Source organism: Pelodiscus sinensis, chromosome 4, assembly GCF_052426305.1.
Source record: "Pelodiscus sinensis isolate ZL-2025 chromosome 4, ASM5242630v1, whole genome shotgun sequence".
NCBI lineage: Eukaryota > Metazoa > Chordata > Testudines > Trionychidae > Pelodiscus > Pelodiscus sinensis.
Window position 1 is genome coordinate 70,189,268 of NC_143055.1, and position 14,970 is coordinate 70,204,237.

General features: G+C 46.5%; 1 protein-coding gene across 2 annotated transcripts in view; it reads left to right on the forward strand.

The window, feature by feature from the left end:
* Nucleotides 1–14,970, forward strand: part of HPF1 (histone PARylation factor 1) — a 29,547-nt gene that overhangs the window by 9,940 nt on the left and 4,637 nt on the right. The window contains exons 1-5 of one of the 2 annotated variants that reach the window (XM_075930196.2): nucleotides 100–241; nucleotides 755–911; nucleotides 6,591–6,777; nucleotides 7,894–7,992; nucleotides 14,070–14,220. In XM_075930196.2, coding sequence (XP_075786311.1) covers nucleotides 188–241; nucleotides 755–911; nucleotides 6,591–6,777; nucleotides 7,894–7,992; nucleotides 14,070–14,220 — 648 coding nt within the window. In that variant the 5' untranslated portion in view covers nucleotides 100–187. Of the gene's footprint in view, nucleotides 1–99; nucleotides 242–754; nucleotides 912–6,590; nucleotides 6,778–7,893; nucleotides 7,993–14,069; nucleotides 14,221–14,970 lie in introns of those variants that run through there. The other variant, XM_006111675.4, reaches the window with a different exon arrangement.

Below are 14,970 nucleotides of genomic sequence, written 5' to 3' on the forward strand. Positions count from 1 at the left end.
TCATGTGACGCGGCCGCTCCGCGCTGACCACTGGCGGCGGCCCGGAGCAACCCGACTGCTCATGCGCTGAGCCGCACGGGGCACCCCGGGGGGCTGGGTCGTAAGGGGGGGGAATCCGCGCTGCTACGCGGTGACGTCAGTGGGGCATGGCCTCGGAAGGGGAGGGGCGGATGCCGGCGGCAGGACCATGACAGGAGGCGGGAAGCGCCGACCCCGCGCCGGGGAGCCGGGCCCGGAGCAGGTACCCGCCGGGGAGGGAGGCGGGGCGAGTCGGCTGCTGCTGCTGCTGGTGTCACCGGCCCGGGGCGCGCAGGCTGCGGGACCGTAGCGGGGCGCGGCGCGGTGGCTGCGCCCAGCAGGTCTCTGGGGGGGTGAATGTCCCAGGCCCGTGGTGCTGGCCGCGCAGTGGGGTAGCTCCCCCCCCCCCCCCCGGCTATTGCCCAGGGCTGAGCGGGGCTCACGGTGTCTCCCGTGCCCGGAGGGGAGGAGGCGGCAGGGCTCTTATCAGGCTGCGCAGTGAGATGAGCATTTCACGGGCTTCTCTTCAGTCCATCTGTCTTAGGTTTCCTGAAACCTGTCTCATTCCGCATGTGAAATCCCTCCCCTGTGCGTCAATCTCCTTCTCCATCACTAATGCACGCCTTCTCCCGCACATCCATCTGGTAGGACCCCAAGCCTGGGTTCCAGTACAGCCGTTCTCTTCACTGCTCCTTTGCCTTAGCAATGAAATGCACATTTCCATGTTTGCTTGCAGTGTGAGAAAACCCAAGCCAAGAAGAGACGGTCCAACCAGGCAGATGTTCCCGATCAGCTGCGTCAAGAAGTAGAAAGTTGCTATAGGCTCAGGATGCCTGAAGATTTCTATCAGTTCTGGAAGTTCTGTGAGGAGCTGAAGCCCGACAAGCCAAGTGGTGGGTTCTAAAAACTGGGACTTGTGCACGCTGCATGGCTTAACTTGAGTTCCTTCAATGATTTTAAAGAATGTTCATTCAACGTGGCTGTGTATAAAGATTTTTCCTTTAGTGGTACCTGTAGGAGCTGGCTCAGGTGCCCTCTGGAGCAGCATGCATATGCTGCACTATATAGGGCATCTCCAGTTCCCTCAACTTTCAGTTCCTTTTTGCTGCCAGTGACGGTACTTGGTACCTGCTCGTCTCAGTGTTAGATGTTGAACGTTTCCCAAGTTAATCTTTATTTTCCCTGTAAATTGTTTCTATTGTTAGTGTGCACAGTAAATAGCTAGTGTGGGTCCAGGAAAGACCAGGAGAGCTGGCAGTATTTTAAAGAAGCCTTATTAAAGGCACAGGAAGAAACCATCCCGAGGTTTAGCAAGAAAAGCAAATATGGGAGAAATTGGAGAGGGTCCAGAGAAGACCATGATTAAAGGTCTAGAGAACATGACCTAGGAAGGAAGGCTGAAAGAATTAGGTTTGCTTAGTTTAGAAAAGAGAAGATAGCCATTTTCAGGTATCTAAAAGAGTGTCACAAGGAGGAGGGGAAAAACGTATTCATCTTGGCCTCTGAGGATAGAACAAGAAGCAATGGGCTTAAACTGCAGCAAGGGAGGTTTAGGTTGGACATTAGGAAAAAGTTCCTAACTGTCAGGACAGTCAAACACAGGAACAAATTGCCCAGGGAGGTTGTGGAATCCCTATCTCTGGAGATATTTAAGAGTAGGTTAGATAAATGTCTATCAAGGATGGTCTAGATAGTATTTGGTCCTGCCATGGGGACAGGGGACTGGACTCGTTGACCTCTTGAGGTCCCCTCCAGTCCTAGCATTCTGTGGTAGGCGACTAGATTGGCTTACCAGGGACATCCTTGGTGAGCTTAAACATAAAAAGGAAGCTTACAAGAAGTGGAAACTTGGACAGTTGACTAGGGAGGAGTATAAGTATATTACAGGCAGTCCCCGGGTTATGTCAGTCCGACTAAAGTCGGACCCCTAGTTACGAACGGGGGAGGGGCGGCCCAGCCTCCCCACACTGTCGCCGCCTCTGGCGGCGCGGGGGCGCTTTCCCCCAGCAGACCAGGGAGACGCGGAGCTAGCGCGCCCCCCCCCTCCCCACCAGCAGACCAGGGAGACGCGGAGCGGCTTTTCTCGTCGCGGAAGACGCGGGCGGCGGGACTGCCGAGACGCACCGCAGACCAGGCTTTTCTCACCGCGGAGGACGCGGGCGGCGGGACCACGGCGCGTCTCGGCGGTCCCACCGCCCGCGTCCTCTGTGGCGAGAAAAGCCGCTCCGCGTCTCCCTGGTCTGCTAGGGGGGAGGTGCAGCTAGTGCGCCCCCCCCCCCCCCCCAGCAGACCAGGCTTTTCTCGCCGACAGCTGGGGGGCTGCTGGGTTCGTCCCACAGCGCTGAGGTGCGGCGCTACTGGACCAACCCGGCAGCACCCCAGCTGCTCTGACCAGCAGCGGGACACGCCTGGGGCAGTTTCAACAGTGGCTGAATCTGGACGCCAGTTCCGACTTACATACAAATTCAACTTAAGATCAAACCTACGGTCCCTATCTTGTACGTAACCCAGGGACTGCCTGTACTTGAGAATGCAGGTGAGTTATCAGGAAGGTGAAAGTGCAATTGGAATTGCAGCTAGCAAGGTATGTGAAGGATTACAAGAAGGGTTTCTACAGGCATGTTAGCAATAAGAGGGCAATTAGAGAAGGTGTGGGACCCTTACTGGATGAGGGAGGTAACCTAGTGACAGATGATGTGGGAAAAGCTAAAGTACTCAATGCTTTCTTTGCCTCTGTCTTCACGGACAAGGTCAGCTCCCCAAACAAATGCACTAGGCAACGCAGTATGGGAAGGAGATGGACAGCCCTTGGTGGTGAAAGAACAAGTTAGGAACTATTTAGAAAAGCTAAACACACACAAATCCATGGGCCCGGATTTAATGCATCTGAGAGTACTGAGGGAGTTGGCAAGTGTCATTGTGGAATCTTTGGCCATTATCTTTGAAAACTTGTGGAGATGAGGAGGGATCCCAGATGATTGGAAAAAGGCAAATGTAGTGCCCATCTTTTTGAAAGGGAAGGACGACAATCCATGGAACTACAGACCAGTCAGCCTTACCTTAGTGCCTGGAAAAATCATGGAGGGGATCCTTAAGGAATCCTATTGAGGCACTTGCAGGAGGAGAAAGTGGTCAGGCAGGACTTGCCCTTTGTGAATCCATGTTGACTATTACTGATCAATCTGATTAGCTTCTACGGTGTGGTAACTGGCTCAGTGGATATGGGAAAGTCAGTGGACGTGATATACCTTGACTTTAGCAAAGCTTTTGATACGGTCTCCCACAATATTCTTGCCAGCAAGTTAAGGGACTATGGATTGGCTAAGTGGACTGTAAGATGGATAGGAAGCTGGCTAGACTGTCATGCCCAATGGGTAGTGATCAACGGCTCAATGTCATATTGGCAGTTGGTTTCTAGACGAGTGCCCCAAGGATCTGTTCGAGGACCGGTTTGTTGAACATCTTTATTAATGACCTGGATGAGGGAATGGATTGCACCCTCAGCAAGTTCGCAGATGACACTAAGCTAGGGGGAGAGGTAGATACACTGGAGGACAAAGATAAGGTCCAGAGTGACCTGGGCCAAAAGAAATCTGATGAGGGTCAACAAGGACAAGTGTAGAGTCCTCCCCTTGGGACGGAAGACTCCCAAGCATTGTTATATGCTGGGGACCGACTGCCTAAGTAGCAGCTCTGCAGAAAAGGACCTGGGGACTGCAGTTGATGAGAAGCTGGATGTGAGTCAACAGTGTGCTGTTGTAGCCAAGAAGGCAAATGGCATAATAGGGCTCATTAGGAGGAGTATTGTTAGCAGATCCAGAGAAGTGATTATTCCCCTTTATAGGGCTTTGAGGCCACATCTGGAGTATTGTGCCCTATAGTGGAGGGCCCAGAACTAAAAGGATGTGGATGCATTGGAGAGGGTCCAGCAGAGGGCGACCAAAATTATTAGGGGGCCTGGAGCGCAGGCCTATGAAGAGAGACTGAGGGATTTGGGCTTGTTTAGTCTGCAAAAGAGAAGAGTGGTGGTGGTGGGGGGGGGGATTTGATAGCAACCTTCAACTTCCTGAAGGGAGTCCCAAAGAGGCTGGAGAAAGGCTGTTCTCAGTAGTGACGGATGGCAGAACAAGGAGCAATGGTCTCAATTTACAGTGGGAGAGGTCTAGGTTGGATATTAGGAAAAACTATTTCACTAGGAGGATGGTGAAGCACTGGAATGGGTTATCTAGAGAGGTGGTAGAATCTCTATCCCTAGAGGTTTTTTAAGTCTCGGCTTGACAAAGCTCTGGCTGGGTTAATTTAGTTGGGATTGGTCCTGCCTTGGGCGGGGGCCTGGACTTGACCTCCTGTGGTCTCTTCCAGTTCTTTGACTTAGCCTCAGACCAGAGCATGCAGCCTCAACGGGACCTTAGGCTGATCCTCTCCAGGCTTACCAGTCTGCCTTTTGAACTGATGGCCAAGTGCTCCCTTCTGCACCTGTCCTGGAAGGTGCCCTTCATCCTGGCTATTATATCAGCTAGGAGGATCATTAAGATACAGGCTTTGATTTTGAAACCCCTATATACAATCTTCCACCCAGCTTTCCTACCTAAGATGGTCTCTGCATTTTACAGGTCAGGATATTTTCCTCCCGGTCTTCTTCTTGAAGCCTCATGTGATTTCCAAGGGGAGGTAGCTGCGTACTTGAATGTTCATAGTGTCCTTGTGTTGAATATTGGCAGAACTGCTTTGTTCCGTCATCACCCCTGCTCTTAGTTGCTTATGCTGAGCGGATGATGAGGCTCCCATTTTCCAGACAATGAGTGTCTAATTGAATAACCTCCTGCATTCAGACATGCTTATCAGCTAGTGGGTGCTGAGCTGCCCTTGATGATCAGGGCTTATTTGTCCAGATTGCAAGACTCCTTGGTGGCCTTCCTTGCTGAAGTTCCTGTCCTGGGCACTTGTAAGGCTGCATCATGGTCTCTGTGCACACCTTTGCCATGCACTGCTGCAACAAGCCAAAGAGGATTCTGCCTTTGGAAGAGCTGTGTTGCAGTCGGCATGTCAGTGAATGGACATAAGCAATCACTCAATGAGAGGATGGTTACCCCTTTCTGTAACTGATGTTCTTCAAGATGAGTTGCTCATGTCTGACTTCCCACCCTCCTCCTCCACTGACCCTCTACTGACGGAGTTGTCTAGCAAGAAGTAAGTGTGAAAAGGACCAGAGGTGCCCTATATAACATGGCTTGTGACTACCACTACAGGGGCACCTAAGGTGGTTTTCCTAAAGGTACTTCTAAGGAAAATATTCTGGCACTGGTTCATGGGACAAGCGAATGCACCTAAGTTGAATGGACATGAGCAACACATGTCGAACACTAGTTACAGAAACAGGTAACTGTCATTTGTTTGTTTGTTTTGTTCCTTTTCCCTTTCCCAAAGCGATCTGACCACAGTTTTTAGGGGCAAAGGTGAATGGAAAGCTTTTAGAATGATTTTCCAGTTTAGAGGCAGGTTCCAACATTGGTATAACTTTAGGCTGGGCAAAAAGTATATCATAGACTACAAAACACATTACTAAAATTCTGCGTGTGGATGTGCATTTTAAGGATGTTAACTAGCAGTTAATTTACTAGTGGGTCCCTAGTACGCTTCAAAAGAGGAATGTGGAACTCTGCGTGCAGGCTGGGGCCAGCGGGAACTCCTGCTGACTCCAGGCTGCATGCAGGGCCAGCTTTGAAATGTACAAGAGTCCTTAGCAGGAATCTCCATCCTTAGAGGTTAAGGCCAGGCTTGACAAAGCCATGGCTGGAATGATTTATTTGTAGTTGATTCTACTTTTAGCAGGGGATGGACTACAATGTTTCTCACCCAGTGGTACGAGTACCCTTAGGGATACTCCAAGTCTGGGGTGGGGAGTACATCAATACAACTGAAATTTAGAGAGAACTGAATTTTTGTGTTAAATTTGACAGCGCTTTATTATTTTTATACTTTTTACACCTAATTTCATTGCCTGCCCGGCTACAATTAACTTGTTTAAACAAATGTGTTGCAATGGTAGAAAAACTTGTGTGTCTGAAAACTGTAGTACTGGGGGTACTTATAAATTATAAGTTCACCCTTTCTCTAAAAAAACGTTTTTTTTTTTTCTTTAAAAGGGGGGCACTTCATTTAAAAAAAAAAAAAGTTGAGAAACACTGGAATAGATGATGTCCTGTGGTTTCTTCCAACCCTAATCTTTTATGAGTCTACGCTAAGGTGGTTACAAACTTTCTCTTTTGAGAAAACAACCGATATCAGGGCATTATAGCTTCCCTTGCACAAAGATGTCCGCATCTGAGTACTAAAAGCTTTAAATGCACTGGTTAGAATAACTTGTTTGTACTCATATCTGATTTTGTTTGCTTGCTTGCTTGCTTAAATCTTAAAAAAAGTCAAGCAATGTGAATTTGAAAGGTTATATGTGCTATAATAAAGACAAATTCAATTTTGTTTGTCAACTTGCCATTGAGAAATGCCTGATGGGTGAGATCTTGCTTCCTGCATGTATGAGACAGTATCAGATAGTAAATTTTGTTTTGCAGAAGCGCTCGTATCAAGTATTGGACTTAAGCTAGTTGGACCATATGATATTCTTGCTGGAAAACACAAAAGAGCAACATCAGCAAATCTCAACTTCAACCTTCACTGGAGGTTTTTTTATGATCCCCCTGAATTTCAGACTATAATTGCTGGGGATAGCAAAACTCAGTATCACATGGGATATTTCAGGTATTTCGTTTTAGATATGACCCTTCTACAATGTGTATTATCTTTTTCTCCATTTCCACGAAGGTTAGCAGTGTAAGAACTGTGCACCATTGTCATATGCTAGAACTGTATTACCCCCTTCCATCAGATGACACTTCAGCCATCATCTTAAGTAGCTAATGTTATAGGATAAAATTAATTAAAAGGGCTGGTGGTGAGAATTAAAGATCTAAAAACCAAACAAACCCTGTATTTAATCATACTGTTCTGTAATTACTTCCATGATGTCCTGGAGCAAATGATTCCCCACAGCTGCGATTGGACAGGTCCCCGATTCAGCTGCTGCTGAAACTGACCAGCAGCTGACTCCGGGAAGCCCGAGGCAGAGCTTCTCTGCCTCGGGCTTCCGAGTCAGCCGCTCGTCAGTTTCAGCAGCGGCTGACTTGGGGATGCCTGGGGCAGAGCAGCTGAGGTGCTGCCTGGCTGGTCCGGTAGTGCCATCCCTTGGTGCTGTAGGACCACCCCAGCAGCACCCCAGCTGCTGCACCCCAGCTGCTCTGCCCCAGGTGTCCCCAAGAGCAACTGAGGTGCTGCCAGGTTGATCTCACAGCGCCAAGGGGCGGCGCTACCGGACCAACCCAGCAGCACCCCAGCTGCTCTGTTGCAGGTGTCCCGATTCAGCTGCTGCTGAAACTCACCAACAGCGGCTGAATCGGGGATGCCTGGGGCAGAGCCGGACTATTGGAAGGGGAGCTATGAGGGGTCTGGGGTGGCATCCCCCCACACCACCCTAGACCCCTCATAGCCCCCCCTTCCGATAGTCCGGCATATCTGATAATCCGGCATCCCCTGGGTCCTAAAGGTGCCGGATTATCGGAAGCTTACTGTACAAAGAATATAGTGTAATTAAATACTGCATTTAATCTTTTGGTAGTCTCTGCTGTTTTGTAGTGAATAATTACCGTTTTAAAGTAGTGGTCTCTAAGAAGCAAAGGGATGGGCTGATGGATTGTTACCTGTGCTTTTAACTGTCCAGTAATTAAATGTAGGGCTTCGGGCTGCAGTGTTCCATTCAACACCTTTTGCGCATGCTAATTTTATTTTAAAGAGGAAAACTGTTTATATTTTGTTTTATAGGGATGTGCCAGATGAACTTCCAGTATGGGTTGGTTCAAATGAAGCCAAGAAAAGCTGTGTAATTTCTCAAATTGGTGACAATGTATTTGCTGCAGTCAAGTAAGGTTTACAATTTGGGTCCTAACTAAATTAAATTTAGTCTTTGTCTAAGCTTCAAAAGTACTAATATGAGATGTCTTAACTGAGTACATCTGGGCTGTTCAACACTCTCCTCTTATGCTCTTCCTGAAATAGAAGTTGGAGAAAACTAGATTTAAATTTAAACGTACAGCTTTAGAGTGGTATATGTCAGCAAGAAGTATAGATGTGTTCTCAGAGGATACTGAAGACTTGGTTTATGCAAAAAATGTTTGGGCAGGGACCAGGGTTGCTAAAACTGTAAATTTACAGTTTCAAAAGGCCTATAATTGGATTGGTTTATGAAATCCATAAAAACGCTTCCATGTTGGGTTAAAAAACCCTCTGAGCTTCCTGCCTCTTGGGCAAGCTCCATGCTGCAGAGCGGATCCAGATGCTCTACAGTTCTTGGGGCAGGAGCAAAGGGTGGGATTCTCCTGGTGGGGACTGCTCTTACCTGCCTATGGTGATGGACTTTGAATTCTTTGGTGTTGCAAACTTCCCTCCACTGCTGCCGCTTGTGTTCCTGCTGCAGCTTGCCCCCTCCTTGAATCTTGCCTTGTAGCCTAAAAGGTTCTTTGTCTTATATGTGCCTATCACCTGCCTCATCCCCAAAGGCACACACAAGTTGGAAGATGTTGATGTGGCTAGCAAGGTTAAACTAGCATTACATTGCTATTGTGCTGTATGAATAAAAAACTGTACTTTTTTTTTGTTTGCTTCTATCCATCTTTCTGTTGTGTAAGAATCTGACTGTAAAATAGTTTCAGTATGGACAGTTCTAATTGTTTTTGTGAACATATATCTGCAATTGGCAACCCAGGCAGCGATGAATCCAAGTGAAGATGTATTTCATGTTCTTGCCACATGGGTGCATTCTCCCTTCAAAATGTAGGATTCCTACTCTTAAATCAGGAGCTTACTTTCCTTCAGAGTTCTGAGTTTTTGAGGTTGCCTATAAAATAGACTACAATAATAGTATATTTCAAGAAGTTAATTGCTTTGTCATTTATCCTCCCTTTTGATATGGGTCTGACATGTACTCAATCAGAAACAGAATAGTATGTTGACCTCTTTAGCTGTAAACTTTTGTTGCAGTGTGGATTTGTGCATTATCCTAACTTAGTGACTTGTGTACTCATGCTCACTAACATCTGGAATAAGTGTTTCTATTAAGTTTATTTAAAGCTAGTGTTTAACGTATTAACAATAATCAGTCTTTAGAGAGCAAATACATGTGATTCTTGCCACGAGCAACAGTGATCCCTGTGTCTTGTTGCCTAACACTTTCTGATAGTCTTGTGACCTTTTCTAGTAGGGCTTCTTTGTTTGGCAGGGGATAGTGCCATGAATTACTGTACAGGCTTGTCTGACAAACTGTTGGAAAAACTCAATTTCTGTGCTGTTGGTTACATTGCTATCATTTAATTTTAGCAGCATACCAAAACCCCTGAACATCTGAAGGCCAAGTGGCTACTTTGGCAGCAGCATGCGCTTCATTTAGGTCTCTGAAATGCAGTTGCTCTGGAAGCAGCTGGCTGAGTCTCTTCCTTTGTGGAGTGAGGAAGAGGTCAGGCTTCTCTGCCACAATTGCCTTAGTCCATTGGTTACCAAAAGGAGTAGAAGTCCCTTAACTGCTCAGAGCTGAATGAGAGACAAACAGCCGAGAACAGGATTGCGTGAAGACTAGACTCATTAACTCTTCATCTGTTGCAACTTAATATAAAAAATTTACACTTCTCTTCATTGTACATAGTCTGAGACTAAAATCCTGTTCTCTACTATGGCAGGCCCAAATTCTATCCATTTTTACATGTATTGTCTCTCCGTTTCCTGTCTCTTTTTTGGGGGGGGGGGGGTATCCATGACCATATGATTTATTTTAAATGAAGCTACTTGTGCAAAAATAACCCACTGCTTTATTATCATTGACTGAAAATATCCTGCTCCTGATGTCAGCTAATGAAATCCTACATCTCAAGTGGTAGAAATCTGTTTAGTTTTGAAGAGCCATGGTTCAAACCCTGGTGGCGATGGGTGATGATAGAACTTGCACTTCATTTCCTTTTAAAGGAAGCTACCTGCAAAAACTAAAGGCATTTTTGCATTTTCTTCCCCTCCCTCTCAAAACCCCCAAACTGTGCCTTATTCAGCACACAGGATAATTGAAGTTAGAACATGTGCAGAGAAGGAGGCAAAGGGCTTCAGGAAGAGGGAAAAGAGTTGTGTTGGCTTAGTAAAAGTGAGCTTAATGGCTTGTATCTGTAGTGGCATTCAAGAAGCTGACATCTGATCAATTCTAAACATGAGAGAATGTTTTAGGTATGAAGAACACTAGAACTGGAAGGGACCGCAAGAGTATCACGTTCAGTCCCCTGCACTCATGGCAGGACCAAACAGTCTATATCGGGGTGGGCCTGATCCAGTCTGCAACATGCCCTGCTGTGCTCCTGCCCCAGGTCAACCAGGACTTGGGAGTGGCAGAGTATTCAACGTTTTCTCCCCCACTGGGTCGCACAGCTGTTCAACTTTCAAGTTCAAAATGGCTGGTGGTTCCCTCTGGGTGGGTGACAGGGAGAGAGACCTCCTGTGTTCCCCCAAACCATGGGGAACCACATGAAGTCTACCCCCTTCTCCCCACCTTTCCCCGTGCACAGTGCCTAGAGAGTACTGCCCCTTAAGCCCAAGGCCCTACCCCTTCCACCTAAGGCCTTCGACCACTACCAACATTGGTGAAGTTGCTCCCTACAAAAACTATTTCCCGGACCTGCTCTATATCATCCCTGATGAATGTCTGTCTAACCTGCTCTTAAATATCTCCAGTGATGGAGATTCTACAACCTCCCTAGGCAATTTAATCCAGTATTTAACCACCCTGAAGGGAAGCTTTTCCTAATGTCCAACCTAAATCTCCTTGCTGCAATTTAAGACCATTGCTTCTTTGTGCTATCAGAGGCCATTGAGGACAATTTTCCCCTCTACCCTGTGACACACTTTTAGTTACCTGAAAACTATTATCATGTCCCTTTTCAGTCTTCTCCTTTCCAAACGAAACAGGCCCAATTCCTTCAGCCTTGCATCGTAGCTCATGTTTTCTAGACCTTTAATCATTTTGGTTGCTCTTCTCTGGACCTTCTCCAGTTTCTCCATCTTTCTTGAACTGTGGTGCCCAGAACTGGACGCAATACTCCAACTGAGGCCTAATCAGTATAGAGTAGGATGGAAGAATGACTTCCCTGTCTTGCTTGTAACACTCATTATTCTGGGATGCATTAACAAGTGTCTGTGGTGGTTTTTTTTTTTTTTTTTTTTTTTTTTTGCCAGTGTCATACTGTTGACTCTTATTTAGCTTGTGGTCCGCTATGACCCCTCAATCTCTTTTTGCAGTACTCCTTTCACACATACAAAATGGGAAGTGACTGTCTAGAAACTAATTGTTCCTTCCTATGTGGAGGACTGTGCATTTGTCCTTATTAAACTTCATCCTATTTCCCTCAGACCACTTCTCCAGTTTTTCCTGATCATTTTGAATTATGACTCTGTCCTCCAAAGCAATTGCAACCCCTCCCAACTTGGTAGCAGACTTAAGTGTGCTCTCTGCTATCATCTAAATCATTGATGAAGCTATGGTATAGAACTGGTCCCAAAACAGACCCCTGCAGACTCCCACTTGTTATGCCCTTCTAGCATGAACCATTAATAACTCCTCTCTGAGACTGGTTATCTAGTCAGCTATGAACTCACCTTATAGTAGCCCCATCTAAGTTGTATTTGCCTAATTTTTTTATAAGACGATATGCAAGAGCGTATCCAATGCCTTACTAAAGTCTAAGTATACCATGTCCACTGCTTCTCCTTTATCCACAAGATGATAGAATATCAGATTGGTTTGACATGATTTGTTCTTTACAAATCCATGTTGGCTGTTACCTGTCATGGAATGTTCTTCAGATGTCTGCAACTTAATTGGTATTGGAGGGGCGGGGCAGTGGGGGGGAGCTAGGAGGCGGAACAGTCAATAGCCTCCATTATTCTGGAAAATGTCAAGAGAGCCCCATCTCAGCCTGCCTTTCCTGCCAAGTAAGTTATAAAATGTGGACACACTGAATGGCTTGTCTGTCAGATAAAGAAAAATAAAAATGGCAGTGGAAGGGGAGTGCATGGAGGGAGAAAGAGGACACAACCTCTAGCATGTGGTGCAGAAGGGAATGATGAAGGACACTGATTTGATGGGAGGGAAGGAATGGGGACCTTGGCTTTGGGATATGGGGGGAGGGAGGGAAGATTGCACACTCCAGAGGCTCCTTCCACTTCTCCATCTTTCCTCTCTCCTGCAATGGGCTCAGTTTCCAGAAGGAACAAAATGGGCCACCCTTTGGCTAAGGCAGGTTAACTGACTACAAGAAAATCCAGTTGGTCCTTGCCCCTGCCACCAACTTGATATCATAAGTAGGCTACTTAAATGACACTTTTGGTCAGTTGACACACCAGCTGTGTGTTCCTCATATTCTGGATAATCAGCCTGGGATACTTAGAGCCTCATTTTCAGAAGCACATGCAACTGCAAGAGTTGTCAGTAGGGATGTTAAATTTTGAGTAATTGACTAAAACAACTATCAACAGCTCCCATGGACAACTAGGATTGTGAATGACTGGTCAGCTATCCAATAAGCAAATGCTTATTGGATAGTTAAGTAGACTAGTGGCTTCTCCCCCTTGTTGCCTCTATCAGAAGGAGGGGCAGGATGTGAAGCAGAAAGGTACTTCAAAGCGGCAGCACCGTATGGAGCCTGGGACCAGACCCTGGGCTCCATGCAATGCTGCCGCTTGGAAACACTGTATGGCTTGGGGCCATCTGGGGTGTCCCCAATTAGTTGATAGGGCACCTTCTCCTTTGAAATGTAGCAACAGCGCTAGGGCTGTTGCCACACTTCAAAGGCAAAAGCGCTGCCAGGAGCATGGGGGCCAGTGGGGCAGTCCCCTGCTGGCCCTGTTTTTCCCACGGAGTTTCAAAGCAGCAGCACCACGTGCAGCCCGAGGTCAGCTGGGGACACTCCCCCGCTGACCCTGGGCTCTGCGGTGCTGCAACTGTGGAAAAACACCACGGGGAGCCCAGTGCTAGGCTGCACGCAGCGTTTCAAAGTGGCAGCGCTGCATGGAATGCAGGGTCAGCAGGGGAGTCCCCAGCTGATCTTGGGCTTCATGTGTTGCTGCTGCTTTGAAATTCTGCCCAGCTGTCCCCAGGCTGTACAGTGTATTGAAGCAGCAGCATTGCATGGAGCTCGGGGTCTGGCCCCAGACTCTACATGGTGCTGCCGCTTTGAAGTACCCCCTATGCTTAACTCCTTCCCCCTTCTGATAAAGACAGCAAGGGGCAGAAGCCACTAGTCTACATGACTATCCAATAAGCATTTGCTTATTGGATAGTTGACCAGTTGGTCACATCCCTAGTTGTCTGTGGGAGCTGTTGATAGGGTATTACTCTGGCAGCAAGTCAGTGTGGTAGGAGGAATGAGCCAGGAGCTCCAAATTGCTAATCATGTCTGTCAGTGATTCACTACATAACTCCAGGCAAGAGACCCTAAGTTTTCTCTCCCAGAGGTGTTGTGAGCAAATAAAAATGGCTTGAGTGGCATTTTGATCCAGCACTAAAGACCAAAAGAAAATTAACAAATCTTTGTGTTTGGTGTATAGCAAGTCATGAAACCACTCATTGAATTATTACAGTAAAAGTAACAGCTGCTTCAGTTGATAGGTATTCTTTGTCCCCTGTGCACCTTATGGGACAAGTCCTGTAGAAATATTGTGAGCATATAACTGAAGACTACATCATAATACATGTGCACAAGGCTACACAAGTAACCATAATTATTTAGCATTTCCTAATTTGAAACTATTTAAGTGTAGTCAAGCACTCAATGTTATCTCTAGTATGAAATCGATATAAACATATGCCTTTTTGATTGAGATCTGTGTGTGTGGTGGGGGGGGGGAGAGTATTAGATTGTTTGTTTCTGAAAAAAGATATCAGCTGTGTAATGAGTCTGTCTTTGTTTCAGATTGTTTTTGTCTGAAAAGCTTAAGAAAGTGACAGATAAAAACAGAAGTTCTATTTTGAAAGACATAGATGAAAGCCTTACAAGAACAGCAAAAGAACTGGGTTATTCGCTGGAACAGAAAACCATGAAGATGAAACAAAGAGATAAGAAAGTATGGTGCCTTCTTCTCTATTCTCTCTCTTTTCCACCTCCCTCCCTCCCCTCAGCAGGGTAGAAAAGTTACTAAGGTATTTCTCTTTGGCTGAACAGGACAGAGAGCTAAGAAGTTTAGATGCAGCAGTCTCCAGAGCACTGACTAAGGGGTGAGATTGTCTGTCTAAAAGTGTGAAGAGCTGCTCCTCTTGGTCATTCCTATGCCTGAAAAGTGGAGTCTGTTGGCTGCAGTTTTTCACAGTACAAGAAACAGTCAGCCTACTTCTAATATTACACATAGTCCACCAGATAAACATCATCTTGTGGACATCATATGATGTCAATAACCACTATTATAAAATGGTGGTTTGGTATACTTTTATTTTAGAGAGCTAGCAGGCCTATAGGGTTGGTTGGCTCACTGAGTCCTAATATAGTGATTTAATTGTAGATGGGCAACTCTAGATGGCAACTTCTCATATGAAATTGTACATCCTTTAGTGTTGCGGGAAACCTCTCTGTATCGTGGTGGCTGCTAACTGTCTCCTAAGCACCCCCTTCCAGATCTCAGGTGGGGAATGGTTTTTCTTCAGTTCTTTAGTACAGACTGGCCCTTCAAACCAAAACTCCAGTGTATTTCTTCCCTTAGTTAAGGGGCTTTCCAATCCTGTTTCCTTGAGCTGGCTCATAGTTCAATGTCTCTGCAGGAGCCAGTCTTGCTCTTTTTTGCAGCTGCTTCTTCAGCCAGCAACAGGGATTTTCAGGCTTC